This window comes from Pseudonaja textilis, chromosome 13 (assembly GCF_049901715.1).
Source record: "Pseudonaja textilis isolate UNSWEBS1 chromosome 13, rPseTex1.2, whole genome shotgun sequence".
NCBI classification, from domain to species: domain Eukaryota; kingdom Metazoa; phylum Chordata; class Lepidosauria; order Squamata; family Elapidae; genus Pseudonaja; species Pseudonaja textilis.
The window spans coordinates 3066369-3080693 of record NC_142002.1 but is presented as its reverse complement, the minus strand read 5'-3'; the positions used below and the strand labels follow the sequence as shown (position 1 = coordinate 3080693).

Here is a 14325-nt window from a genome sequence, read left to right as displayed (position 1 = left end):
TGGCTCTCCCCAGCTCTGCACGGCTGTTCAACAGGTAGAGCTACCCGCGTCCCCGTCTTCTCCTTTCATTTCCAAACCTCGTTTCCTGTTATTGACTTAGCCCGGGGAAGCAACTGTGCTTCTCGGGCACCAGGGGGCAATCAAAGTGCATTTTATGCACAGCTGACTCTTCTCTCGCTTATGCAAAAAAAACCCCACGTCTCTAACAGGGTTTTTGCATAGCTAGGGAAGGGGTTTGAGTGCAAACTCAAATTGCTCAAAGCCTGATTTCTGCTTGCTGTTCTGTTGCTCCTGTTGCATCCAGTTTTGGTCACCACACTAGAAAAAAGATGTGGAGACTCTGGAAAGAGCGCAGAGAAGAACAACCAGGATGATTAGGGGACTGGAAGTTAAAACATACAACGAATGATTGCAGGAACTGGGCATGGCTAGTCTAGGGAAGAGAAGGACCAGTGGAGAAATGATAGCAGCCTTCCAATATTTGAAAGGGCTGCCACAGAGAGGAGGAAGGGGTCAAGCTATTTTCCAAAGCCTCTGAAGGCCAGACAAGGAATCATGGATGGAAACTGAAGAAGGAGAGATTCACCCTGGAAATAAGGAGCAATTTTTTGACCGTGAGAGCAATCAACCCATGGAACAGAAGTTGCCTTCAGAGGTTGTGGGAATTTCATCACTGGAGGCTTTCAAGAAGAGTCTGGACTGCCATCTGTCAGAAATGGTGTAGAGTCTCCTGCTTGGGCGGGGGGGCTGGACTAGATGACCTACAAAGTCCCTTCCAATTCTGTTAATCTGTCTGTACCTGGTCAAAGCCCCTGATTTCTACTTGCTCTTCTTCTGTTGCTCCTGTTCAGCCGCATCTGGGCTCTTTGAAGCTGTTGCTTGCTTGGCACTTCAGGGAAACGGGCAAAGCAGAAATGCACCCCCCGCCCCCCGAAAAAAAGAGACCAAAAGGATGAAGAAGAGAGAGGGACATAGACACAATATTTCTCTTTCTCTCCCTCTCCAGCTGGGGACAGCTTGCATGGCAAGAACCAACTGCCAGCGTTTCTTAATCTCTTCTCCATCAAGCCTATGGGTTCACATTTTCCATGACAATATAATACGTCCTAAAATACTCAATTTGCTGGAATCAAAATACACACGCACGCACACACACACCCCTCTGGTATACCGAAAGGAAATCAACTGTATCCAAGCAGTCAAAGAACATGCAGTAAGGACTTTTTATTTACAATTCAAATTCTTCTCCCAGATCAGTCAGCCCAAACCAAAGAAGGACTTCAGTCCTATCGATGGGCCTGTGTGCATTCAAGTTTTTTCACAAACAGAGATGCTCAGAGAATAATAATAGAGTTGGTAAGGGGCCTTGGAGGTCTTCTAGTCCAACCCCCTGCTCATGCAGGAGACTCTATACCAGTGATCGCCAGCCAGTGGGGCTGGGGGACCACTGGTGGCCCGTGAGAAAATTTTGGTGGTCCGCAGAGAAATGTCACCCCCAAAGCAGTTAATCCAGGCTGTGCAGGACCATAAAAAAAGAGCAACTTTTACCCAAAATCAGGCAGAGCAGGCAGATTGAGTTGCTCACAGAATCATTCAGTGATCTACCTATCTGCCATTGGCTAGCTCAGTCTCGCAAATTTGCTTGCCGGGGGTCTGCACTGAATTTGCTTGCAAGCAAACCTTCAGTCCTAAGGGAGGTTGGGCTGTACTTAAAAGCAGAGCTGAAGATCTAAAGACTAGCTAGAATGCAAGAAATCCAACCATTTCCTGCTTCCTAGCTAATCTAAATCTCCCAGCACAGCAGAACAATGTCTCTTTCAACCCTATTCTTCCATGTTCTACATTCTATTCTATTCTATTATTCCATGTTCTCTATTCTGATCCACTCAACATGGCTCAAGGTAAGGTGTAGGATGGAGAGTGGGAAAACCCCAAAAGTCAACAGTTGATCTACGGACAGTTTCAGCTCATTCTATCTCACAGAGTTTCTGTGGTGGCGGAACACAGCAAGAGGAAACCATACGGATCCTTTGATCAAAACAGAATGAAGTATACGTACGTTCTTTTGGCCTGGAACAGAGAGTTCTCCAGCAGCAGATAAGGCTTCCTCCATAAGTTTTGCCTGGTTGTTGCAAAGCCCTGTTTCAAGACTGCTCAGGTTTTCATTTTTAATGTCTACCAGAAAAAGACAATCTGGGAGAAGGAAGAATATTAAGGTTAAGCTTTGCTGGCTCGAGAAATCTGGGAGTTGAAGTCCACAAGTCTTGGCACAAGTTGCCAAGTTGCCTACAACATGAGCAAAAAAAAAATTTGCCATGATGGTCAAAACCCCACATTTCTTTTCCACCATGGTTTGGTACCTAGTACACTGTTCAAACATAGTGAATCTTATAGCTGAATGCATTGTGAGAATCCAAAAAAGGAGGTAATTCAATAATTGAGTTATATATGCTACATGCCTACAAAACAGTACAAAAGTTCAAATCATAGAATCATAAGTCTTGGAGGTCGGAAAGGGGTTTGCCATCACTTCCTTCCTAGCACTGAGAGAAAGGGACTGGATTCACCCCTGAGGCAGGACTCGAAATTTCCAGATTCTAGGCTGGTGCTTGAACCACTGTACCAAACTGTCTCTCAGATCTCTCCTGAAGCGTCCACATAAACAAAGCGCGTAGTGCCTGAAGTGACTACACAGATCTAAAAGTCATTGCCTTCCAATGCATCCTACATTTTGCAAAATTTCTCGTGGATTTTCAAAGTCGCCAATTTTCCAGCCAAGGCAAAAAAATCCTGTTCGCCTTCACCTGGTTGACTCAACCACTGGAAATGCAAGATTGTCAACTTGGAAGGCAATGCCCCAATGGGGGAAGGGAAGCGCACTAAAACAGAAAGTCTATTAAATTCAAATGGGATTTTGCATGCTCTAATGTTATTATAATATGCATTCCAGCAATGGGATTTTAGGCCTGCTTATTTTGCATAGCTCATGCGTTCCCATGCACGTGTAAAAGCGCCAACAACATTTAACACATGCACATTTTATCTATTCTATCCAAGCATAGAATGGCAAATGGGGTTTTGCAGACGTGTGAAAGGATATTGTTTTTATTTCAGATTTGCATTCAAAATCCACAAGATGAGCTCCATTAAATTGGAGGTTTATTATACCTCCTTTATTTAACCTGTCAGTTTTCTCTCAATTTTCTACACAGGTACCAATCAGATCTGAACGCAGAACGTAACAGAGTTGGAAGGGACCTTGGAGGTCATCTAGTCCAACCCCCTGCTCAAGCAGGAGATCCTATACTACTCCAGGCAACGGGCTGTCCAGTCTCTTCTTAAAAGCCTCCAAAGATGGAACACCAGTGGTGGGATTCAGCCAGTTTGCGCCACTTTGGAAGAACCGGTTGTTAACTTTCTGAGCAGTTTGTTGAACTAGTTGTTGGAAGAAATCATTAGGGCAGAGAACCAGTTGTTAAATTGTTTGAATCCCACCACTGTGGAGCACCCACAATTTCCGAAAGCAAGCCGGCGTCCTCACTGTTAGAAATGTTCTCCCTAGTTCTAAGTTGCTTCTCTCCTTGATTAGTTTCCATCCACTGTTTCTTCTCTTGCCTTTTGGTGCTTTGGGAAATAGCCAGATCCCTTCGTGTTCGTAGGAGCCCCTCAAATATTGGAACGCTGCTATCACGTCTCCCCTAACCCACTTTTTCATTAGAGTAGCCATCCTTCATGTGACCAAATAAGGTAAAGGGTACCCACTCCACAAAGGAGGTATCCTGATTACTAAACATGCTGACATATTTCTGAGTGGAAGAATGGCCTCTGGGATTAACAGCAAAATTATTTTTAACATCTTCATGTACCGATGGAAGTTGACAAAGCACCTGGCTTATTTGCTTCCATCCCCAGCAAGAGACAAGGCATTGCACGCAGTCTTCTTTCCCAGTAATGCTTGGATCATAAGGAAGAGTTTTTCTCATTCTCATAAAAACACTTACAAGAACTCAAAATTCCTGTTAAAACTTCCAGAGACGTCCAACAAGCAAGCCTTCCTTAGTAACTATAATACAACGAAATGATACGCTATAATTGATTATTATGGAAGGAACCATAATACGAATCAGGGCTTGTAAAAGTTGAGATTTGCTCGAAAGGGATGATGTGAATTTGCAAATAAAATCTAACGGTGATTTAATAATAATATAATATGGATAGATGATCTACATGATATGAATTTTAATCTAAACTTAAGAAGGAAAGACTATTGGTATTGAGCACAAGAGATATGGAGCAACCGACACATTGTACAATTGAAAGGTTTTATTTGTTGCTTCGTGGTTTGTATTTGTTTATGTCTGTTATTAAAAATAAAGAACTTTTTTTAAAAAAAACAGGCCTTCCGTTGAGCTAAGGCAGTGAGCTATCTACCTCGAAAGACAGGAAGCATCACAAGGCAAAATCTTAGCTGGAACTATTTTATTTTTTTAAATTCCTACCAGCCAAATATCTTTAATGTGTACCACTGCACACCAAAATCCAAGAACTGCCGGCTGCCTGCAACTTGGCAGTTCCAATTTCACCAGGCTTAAAGTTGACTCAGCCTTCCATCCTTCTGAGGTCGGTAAAATGAGGACTCAGATTATTGGGGACAAGAGGCTGACTCTGTAAACTGCTTAGAGAGGGCTGTAAAAACACTGGGAAGCAGTATATAAGTTTTAAGTGCTTAATCTATTCCTATTCTATTGCCATGGTGGCACAGTGGTTAAAAAGCAGTATTGCAGACTAATTCTGCTGACTACTGGCAGTTCAATCCTAACCAGCTTCAAGGTTGACTCAGACTTCCATCCTTCCGAGGTGGGTAAAATGAGGACCCAGATTGTGGGGGGAAAGAGGCTGACTCTGTAAACCACTTAGAGAGGGCTGTAAAACATTATGAAGCAGTATAAAAGTGCTATCCTTCCTTCCTTCCTTCCCTTCCCTTCCCTTCCCTCCTTCTATAACTCTGCCCACTGCCAGCAGTTTGATCCTGACTGTCTCAAGATTGACTCAGCCTTCCATCCTTCCGAGCTGGGTAAAATGAGGACCCAGATTGTTGGGGGCCAGAGGATGACTCTGTAAACCGCTTAGAGAGGGCTGGAAAGCACTGTGAAGTGGTATATAAGTCTAAGTGATATTGGGAGGGAAGGAAGGAAAGAAGGGAGAGAGGGAGGGAGGGAGGGAAGGAAGGAGCTGTGGTGGCATAGTGGTTAGAATGCACTGCTGCAAGCTAACTCTGCCCACTGCCAGGAGTTTGATCCTGACCGGCTCAAGGTTGACTCAGCCCTCCATTCTTCTGAGGTGGGTAAAATGAGGAGCCAGACTGTCGGGGGCTATTATGCTGATTCTGTAAACCGCTCAGAGAAAGCTAAAAAGCACTGTGACGCAGTATATACGTCTAAGGGTTATTGCAATTGCAGCGTTCCCATGGTCACACGGTCAAAATTCAGAGAGCTGGCAACCGGCATCTGTTTACGACGGTTGCAGGGTCTCACGTGATCCCCGTTTTTGCAACCTTCTGTCAAGCAAAGTCAATGGCGAAGCCAGATTCACTTAACAGTGTGACTAATTAAACAACCGCAGGGATTCACTTCACAGCGGTGACAAGAAAGGTCGCAAAATGGGGCAAAGCTCACTTAACAACTGTCTCGCTTAGCGGCAGAAATGTTGGGCCCAATTGTGATCGTAAGGCAAGGACCACTTGTGGTTGAGGCAGAACAATACAATACGATGAACGGTTGCAGGAACTGGGCATGGCTAGTCTGGTGAAGAGAAGGACCAGGGGAGACATGTTCCAATATTTGAGGGGCTGCCCCAGAGGGGATGAGGGGGGGGGTCAAGCTATTTTCTAAAGCCCCCGAAGGTCAGACAAGGAACAATGGATGGAAACTGAACAAGGAGAGATTAAGCCTGGAAATAAGGAGAAATTTTTCTGACAGGGAGAACAATCAACCCATGGAACAGAAGTTTCCTTCAGAAGTTGTAGGAGCTTCATCACTTGAGACTTTCAAGAAGAGACTGGACTGCCATCGGTCAGAAATGATGCAGGGTCTTCTGCTTGGGCAGTGGGTTGGACTAAATGACCTACCAGGTCCCCTCCAACTCTGTTAATCTGTCTAAACACTTAATATGTCAGCCAGACAGGAGGTTACCAAAAGATGAGGGGAATTCCAGCCATTACAAAATAAAAGTCCCTTTGTTGAAAAACTGCCAGCCTTACTTTTTCTAGTTTCTCGTTTCCACAAAGCCTCCCCTTCTCTGCCCCATATACATACATACATACATACATACATACATACATACATACACACACAGGGGCTGGAGATAGTAAAACCTTCCTGAACGTACATGGCTGAATTGCATTTTTTTTTTACAGTGATTCTCCGAAGCCGTATATAAAGAGGATATTCTGGTTGGAAAGTTGCAATAACCCCACCCTGGAGAGAATGGCTTTAAAATACAATCTGCAGGGGTGATTAACAAAAAAGGGATGGGTAGGAGAGGAAGTAGAGTGATAAAACATGCAATGAGAGGAGTGGTCTTCTGCTTTTCTCCCCCGCTTCCCATCTTCCCCAGAGTAGAGAGACCGGAGAACCATCCGGAGAGTAAATTTAGAAGACCCCTTGTGTTTGCCGGATTCCAGAAATTCCCGGCATTTCTGCCCAGAGCTTAAAAAGACACGGCCATCTTAAATAACCCAAGCCTCGTAAACAAGGTCAGGACAGTCACATGCGCCTGTTTCTCCAGCCACAGTGTCAACACTGAGGTTGGCCAGCAGATAGCAGCAGCCTCGGCCCTCTTTCTTTCTTTCTTTTTACTACACGCCGCGCTGCCGTTCCCTTCATTGAGGCTGGCAGGGAAGGAAGGAAGGATTCTGTTTAATGAAAAGGAAACAACATCCCTTTTTTTGCAGCAAGGAGAAATCCTCCCCCGGCAGAGGGGTCTCCAAAAATCCTTCTCTTTCTCTCTCTCTCTCCTAACACACGAAGCGGATGGGAAGCCTCAATAAAAAGGCTTTCTCATTTTAATCTAAAACAAGAGGTCTCCAAACTCGGCAACTTTAAGACTCGTGGACTTCAACTACCTGCAATGAGCTTCCAGTCAATCTCTAGAACGTTCTAGAAATATGCAGACACGCAAACATACAAATATGTCGCCTTGCTAATCTTGACCTTTCCAACCATTTTCGTGGAATCAGTGGAAAAACCAAAGGGAAAAGATAAATAATCACTTTCCCCAACTCAACCCCCAATGGCTGTGGACGATGTCATCCTCAGGGTTTGGGATGCAGCTGTCGAATGATCAAACCTAATATCCTTGACACACAGACCAACCAACTACATTTTAGCTTGCCCCTTTGTTCAAACCCAGCCAGCGTGGTTGTATTACCCCAGAAGTGATTAATTTGATTAAAATCAAGGCAGTATAAAAAGCGACCCCACCAAGCAGCTACTGCAGCGTGTCCTTCATTGTCCCGAAACGAAATGTTGACTGGACAAAAACCACAGACTTAGATTTCATCATCACCAAGGCAGCACGGGCTGAAGGCAAAGACAGAAATATTCTACAGCCCAAAGAATTTATTCCCCCCCACAAAAACAAGCAAATTAAAGCCAAGCGGCTTGGAAGTGAAGCCCCACAAGTTAAAAATAAGGTGGCTCTAAATTATCATATAGGCATTTTTATAGATCTCCCCTGTAAGGTAGATTTCTTTTAAAGAACTGACGGTGGGTTATTATAAAATCCGAATTACATGGCATGTTATATCTCATAAGCGGGAAACAGTTCAACAGCCAGGAGCCGCTTCTAGGATAGGGAAGTGCGCTAAAAGAGGATGAGGGATTGCACTGGTAGGTGAGAAAGACCTTGGGAGACTGGACAAAAAGGCCGGCCAAAATAATGGTCAGAGAAAAGACAGCAGAGCTATCAGTGTTTGCAGCGTGACTACAATTGTGAGACAACACAGAGCAAAACACAGCATACAGAGGCTTTGTCTTTTAACAGTGGTTTATATACAAGGCAGTTTTATATATATACATAGACGTAGTAGGCAAATACTTGGCAAGCAATCAATCTTCTTTACTCTGCACAGAAAACTACAGTGGAGATAGAACACAAGGAGAAAGAGACACCTTCTCATGGCCTCCTCTATATAGACAGCTTCTTAAAAAGGCAATAACCCTGTGGACCCATCCTCAGTCTTAAAGGGGCAATATCCCTACTGACTCATCCTCATTGCATCAGCATTTACAGCAGCTGGTCAGCTATTAAATATTCATTACCTTAACAAGAGCCCACAGCTGCACAATGGGAGAAACGGCTCAGAAGAGACACTCCCTAGTTTCTCAGGCTGTAAAAGGGCGGGTGTATGTGTGCTGTGGTTCGCCAGTAGCAGGTGCGGACGGCTGAAGTCTCAGAGAACGAGGACTCAGATGAGGGGCCTGCGTGTGATGCAGGGATGGGGCCAGGACCATCAGGGAGTGGAGTGCTGCCTTCAGAGATTGTGGAGGCTGGCAGCAATGAGGAAGAGGCCCCCGAGGAGCCTGTGGCCAGTGTGCGTGTTGGCAGGGCTGCTCGAAGGACAGAGCAGCTGCAGCAGCACGGGCGACTCGGGAGTAAGGCTGCAAGGTAACGGCCCCTCCCTCAAGAGATAAAAGCCAGCTGATAAACTGCAGTTCTTTGTAGAAGGCAAAGAAGTTTTACATTCAAGCCTGGTGGATGTTAGGAATATCTGAGTTGGTGTTTGGAAATTCTTTGTGTTGGAATCACTGCTTAGTAACTTTATCTGGTGTTCTTGGCAGCCTTGCAAAAACTTGGCAAGGCTCTTTCTTATTGGAGCTAATTGATTTGAAGCGGCCTTTTACCCATGAAGGAATGGGATTCGTAAATGGAACATTAAAAGGCTGTGCTGTTACCTTTGTCTCGTGTTTGCTTCCTTGGAACCAGGTTTGGGTCAGAACAGGGGGAAGGATTGTACTTTCAAAATCGCAAGAGTTTGTCAATGTAATTTTACAAGCAAGTCAGGATTCACTTAATAACCATGTCACTAATTAACAATTGCAGTGACTCACTTAACAACGGTGGCAAAAAAAAGATTGTAAATTGGGGACACATTCACTGAACACATGTCTCAGTTATCAACAGAAATGTTGGCCTCAATTATGGTCGTAAGTCAAGGACTACCTGCATTTTTAGAAATTGAACACTACAGTTGGGATTCGTTTTATAAAATAAAACCAGTCGAGGAAAAGAATGCTGTTATCACCGAGAGTTTTTTTTTTTTTTAATATATATAAAGTAATAAAAACATATTGCAAATCTGATCAGACTGAAAAGGTGAAAGTAAGACTCAAAAGTACATTTCAATATACTATTAATGCTCAGATGTAGCGTGGAAAAATGTCATGGAAATTTTGGGGGGCGGGGGAATCCTCCTGGTATTTTTATTTTTCACCATTAAGGCTAAGAGTATAAAATACATACAGTCAATCAGTACAAGAAGCAACGGCTGGATTCATGATTTTACTACCCATAATTTAGTTCTTTTTACAGCTTGCTAAACCAGGAACCAACCTCTGTGCTACGAAAACATAAATTTACGGTTCACTATATACCTTGCGTACCAGCCAATTGTGATTCCTGCTGTGAACCAATAAACCACAGTTTAATACCGTAGGTGAACTTAGCCATTCAACAGGAAATGGGTAGTATGTTTTAAGTTTCGGTTCAGAAGCCCAGGGTTCAAATCACATGAAAAGATTTCTTGAATTCTTTGGGCAAAAAATTAAAGAGTATAAAAAAAAAAAATCAGAGGAGAAATAAAAAAAGAAAACTCTGCCATCCACCCAGTCAGTGGGTTTTTTTTTTTTTTTCAACCTTTAAAGACTTGTGGACTTCAACTAACTCCCAGGATGCTGACTGGAGGAATTCTAGGAGTTGAAGTCCGTGCCTCTTAAAGTTGCCAAGGTCAAAACACACAGTTGCAGAATTAGAAATAGAATTAAAAATACAAGTAGACCTTGACTTATAACTGTTCGTTTAGTTAACTGTTTGAAGCTACAACGGCACGGCAGGAAGTGATTTATGACCATTTCTCACACTTACGACTGTGGTGGTAGTCACGGATCAAAATTAAGACAACTGACTCGTACTTATAATGGTTGCAGTGTCCCAAGCTCATGGGATCCACCTTTTGCGACCTTCTGACAAGCGAAATCAATGTGGAAGCCAGATTTACTTTCCAACAGCGTTACTAACAACTGTGACTTACTTAACAATTGCGGCGGGGAAGGCATAAAACGGGTCAAAACCGACTTATAACAAACAGAAATTTTGGGCTCCATATTGGTCATTAAGTCGAGGACTAGCAGTATGTAACTTCGGTGCCGCTCAGTTAATTATAAGGTTGCTTTAATACCCTGTTTTTCTGACAAGAATAAATACATTCACTGTTAACGAAGGAAGGAAAAGGCTTTGATCTGTGCAAGACTGACAGATCTTCAAAATGCGATAAAGTAGCAAATGGCAAAGAGGGGAAAGGAATGATTACCAAGTTTGCTTTCAGAGTAAAAATGGTTTCAAGTTTGCATAAACAATGCCCTAACTTTAGACTTCAGATGGACTGAAAACAGGGAAAACAACTATCAGCCCCAACACACAGAAAACTTTAGATTGCTAAATAATATCCATTACAACATAATAAGCATTACTTAAAAGGACAACAAGGCTTTAATTGTTACCAAATGCGTATTTATTCAGCAATGGGACAAGCCATCTCTACCCAAAAAAGCACCAGGATCCAAAGAATTCAACATTTTTTAGGGTTTTAACTTCTACAACCTCCCTACCACCGTCATCACCAAAAAAAATATGAAGTTATTTTCAGAAAATTCTATGAAATTTCTTCATGGGGTGGAGAGGAGAATGTCATAGCTACTTGCCATATGTTGCTGGCAATATTCTCAAATTGACCCTTCAACTAGCTTCGTAAATTACAAAAGCAACCTTTTCACAGGGGCCCATCAATAAACAGAGATTTGCGGCAAGATTTGCTTATGTCCATAAACTAGGTTTGTTTTAAGCCTTGCTGAATGAGCGTCTGTTGGTGGACTTCCAAGCAACAGACTAAGCCATCAACCCAAGATGGCAAACCATCGTGGACATGGTTATAAATCAGACTGGGACTTGGTTTAGCCAATTTAAATGCAGCAAACCACGGGTGGCCTGGGTTCAAATCCAACCTACCTCACAAATTAAAAAATCTGGAATTGAAGTCACCAGCAACTCATTATCTCCTAACCCTATTATACCCAAGTGCAGAGGTTAGTCCAACCTTGGCAACTTTAAAAACGTGATAAAATCGGCCTAGCTGGCTGACAAATTCTTGGGAGCTGAAGTCCACAAGCCTTAAAAGTTGCCAAGGTTGGTCACCCTTAGCTTATGGTAAAAATATTGATTTTTATGACGTTCTTAAAATCTTCGTATATCCTTCTCGTAAAAAAAAAGCTCAACAGCAATGTATAACAATATATATTTGAAGACAGAAAAAGAGGGGTGCGTGCACAAGTCCAAACCACCGTTCTGCTGGCTGAGTGTGATGGCCTCTTCACACCTCATAATGCAACCTAGTTTAGATAACTTTGCTTTAACCGGGGTTTGCTCATTGCAGCTTTGGCCAAACAAGACGGGCAGAGGTGTTCAGAAACACACATCCAAAATATTAGAGTAACCAAGTTGGAAGGGACTTTGGAGGCCTTCTAGACCAACCCATTACTCAAGCAGGAGGCCCTACACCATGTCAGACAGACCAGGCTCTTCTTAACAACCTGCAATGATGGAGCAACCACAACTTCTGAAGGTATGCCGTTCCACTGGTGAATTGTCCTCAACTGTGAGGAAATTTCTCCTTAGTTCTAGGTTGCTTCTCTCCTTGGTTAGTTTCCAACCATTGCTTCTTGTCCTGCCTTCTGGTGCTTTGGAAAATAGGTTGACCTCCTCTTCTTTGGGGCAGCCCCCACGCCCCCACCCCAAAAATACTGGAATCCTGCTACCATGTCACCCTTGGTCCTTTTCACTAGACTAGACATACATACCCAATTGCAACCGTTCTTCATAATGTTTTAGCCTCCAGTCTCCTAATCATCTTTGTTGCTCTTCTCTGCACTCTAGTTTCTAGATTCTCAACATCTTTTTTAATAATATGGCGACCAAAACTGGATGCAGCATTCTAAATATTAGATAAGTGTAAGATAGAACAATTAAATCAGTGGAATCACTTGCCTCCAGAAGCTGTAAATGCTCCAACACTTGAAGTTTTTAAGAAGAGATTGGATAACTATTTGTCTGAAGTGGTGTAGGGTTTCCTGCCTAAGCAAGGGGTTGGACTAGAAGACCTCCAAAGTCCCTTCCAACTCTTTGTTATTCTATTGTCTATATTTATGACAGTTACAGGGTCCTCGAGTCCTGTGTGGTCTTTCCAAGGCATTACAACGCGGTACTAACACTCCCCGCTTTGCGCTCGAAATCCGGCTTTCTCCCCGCGCACGCAGAAGCTTTTTTCCCCAGCCTTTCGGCCCTATTCCTCCCCAAGGCAGAGCTGAGACCCCCGGTTGCCCCTGGGCTTCTCCTCCTCGGCAGCGTTTGCGCCCCAACCTCTCAAGCGCGCGTTTTGCAAGGCGCAAAGCGATTGCTATTTTTGCGAGGGTGCAAAAACGGCTGCTTTGCTTCGATTTCCCAGCCCGGGGGTCGCCTCGCACGACTTCCAACCCCTTTGTCCCCCTAAACCCCGCAGGGAATTGCATTGCACAAGGGACAGCTTGCACTCTGCGCATGGCCAGAGGCCTCCGTTCCGGTTCCTTACCGGCACCGCCTCTCCCCGTGCGCAACCGAGAAGTCCCCGCCATCGCCCCTCCTTCCTGCCTTGCCCGCCTGCCCTCCCTCCCTCCGGGGCTTGCTCGGGAACCGCCCTCGGCTCGTCCCCGCTCAACGGAGGGACGAAGAGGCTGAGCCGGCCACCCTTGACGCGCGGCCGGCCCCGGGGCTGCCGGTGTGCAACGGAGGGCGTCGTGCGCCAGGCGGAACCAATCGCCGTTTGCGCACCGTCTCTGGCTGAACTCCAGCGCTTGATGGATGCGGAAGCGGAGCGGCTGGATTCGCTCAGCCCGCTTGCTAAACTGGGAAGACGGGGCTTCGCAAACCAACAGTCGCAGTTGCGTGACTTTTTCAATCCCTTGGACCCGGGGTCTCCAAACTTGGCAACTTTTAAGACTTGCGGACTTCCAACTCAATTCAATTCTGGGAGTTGGAAGTCCACAAGTCTTCCAAGTGGCCAAGTTTGGAGACCTCTGCTGAGCGGACAGTTGTTTGGCTTGGAAACCGGTGGATCGCAAGCCAAGCCGGCCTGAAGGCATCCAGGGCTCCCAGCCATAAGTCAAAACGTCAAAATTCACTGTTTCGTGAATTCATATTGATTAGCCATCAATGGCAGCTCATATAAACCAAAAGTGGGTTTTTGCAGAGCACGCAGTGCCAAAACTAAACACCCAGAGGTGGCATTCAGCTGGTTCTGACCGGTTCTGAAGAACCAATAGCACAAACTTTGAGTAGTTCGGAGAACCGGCCAATCCCATCTCTGACTGGCCCCGCCAACCCCATCTCATCTCTGCCTCCCATTGAGGCAGATTGGCTGGATCTTCTTTGGTTGCCCTGCACAGGAGAACGGAGCTGGAAAGCAGGTTAGTGGGGTGGGGAGAGAATGGGGATTTTGTAGCATCCTTCCCCTGCCACGCCCATCAAGCCACGCCCACAGAACTGGTAGTAAAAAAATTTGAATCCCAACATTGGTGTCCTTACCAGATTAAGTAACATCTTTAGTGGAGTTTAGGGGATCAGAAGTGGTAGTTAGCAGGTTCTGACCGGTTCTGGAGAACCGGTAGCGGAAATTTTGAGTCATTTGGAGAACCGGCCAATCCTGCCTCTGACTGGTCCCACCAACCCCATCTCTTCTCTGCCTCCCATTGAGTGGTCTTCTTTGGTTGCCCTGCACAGGAGAACGGAGCTGGAAAGCAGGTTAGCGGGGTGGGGAGGAAAGGGGGATTTTGCAATTACCTTCCCCTTTCACTCCCCCCCCCCAGCCACGCCCATAGAACCGATAGTAAACAAAAATGGAATCCCGCCACTATAAACAGCCAACCACTGTCTTCTGTGTAACATCAATTTTGGGGAAAAGATGGGAGTGGCTGGTTTCATTGGGGAAGACTAGGAATACAGGTAAGTCCTCGACTTACG

At 44.8% G+C, this 14325-nt stretch overlaps 1 protein-coding gene across 5 annotated transcripts in view; it reads right to left on the bottom strand.

The window, feature by feature from the left end:
- FAM169B (Protein) overlaps window positions 1-13118 on the bottom strand; it is a 41054-nt gene extending 27936 nt beyond the window's left edge. For 3 of the 5 annotated variants that reach the window (XM_026709401.2, XM_087941876.1, XM_087941875.1), the window contains exons 1-2: window positions 12899-13118; window positions 2060-2193 (exon numbers count right to left, since the gene is read on the bottom strand). In XM_026709401.2, the coding sequence (XP_026565186.2) occupies window positions 2060-2193; window positions 12899-12941 (177 nt within the window). In that variant the 5' untranslated portion in view covers window positions 12942-13118. Of the gene's footprint in view, window positions 1-2059; window positions 2195-12898 lie in introns of those variants that run through there. The other 2 variants (XM_087941873.1, XM_087941874.1) reach the window with 2 other exon arrangements.
- Between the last annotated feature and the right edge of the window lie 1207 nt (window positions 13119-14325).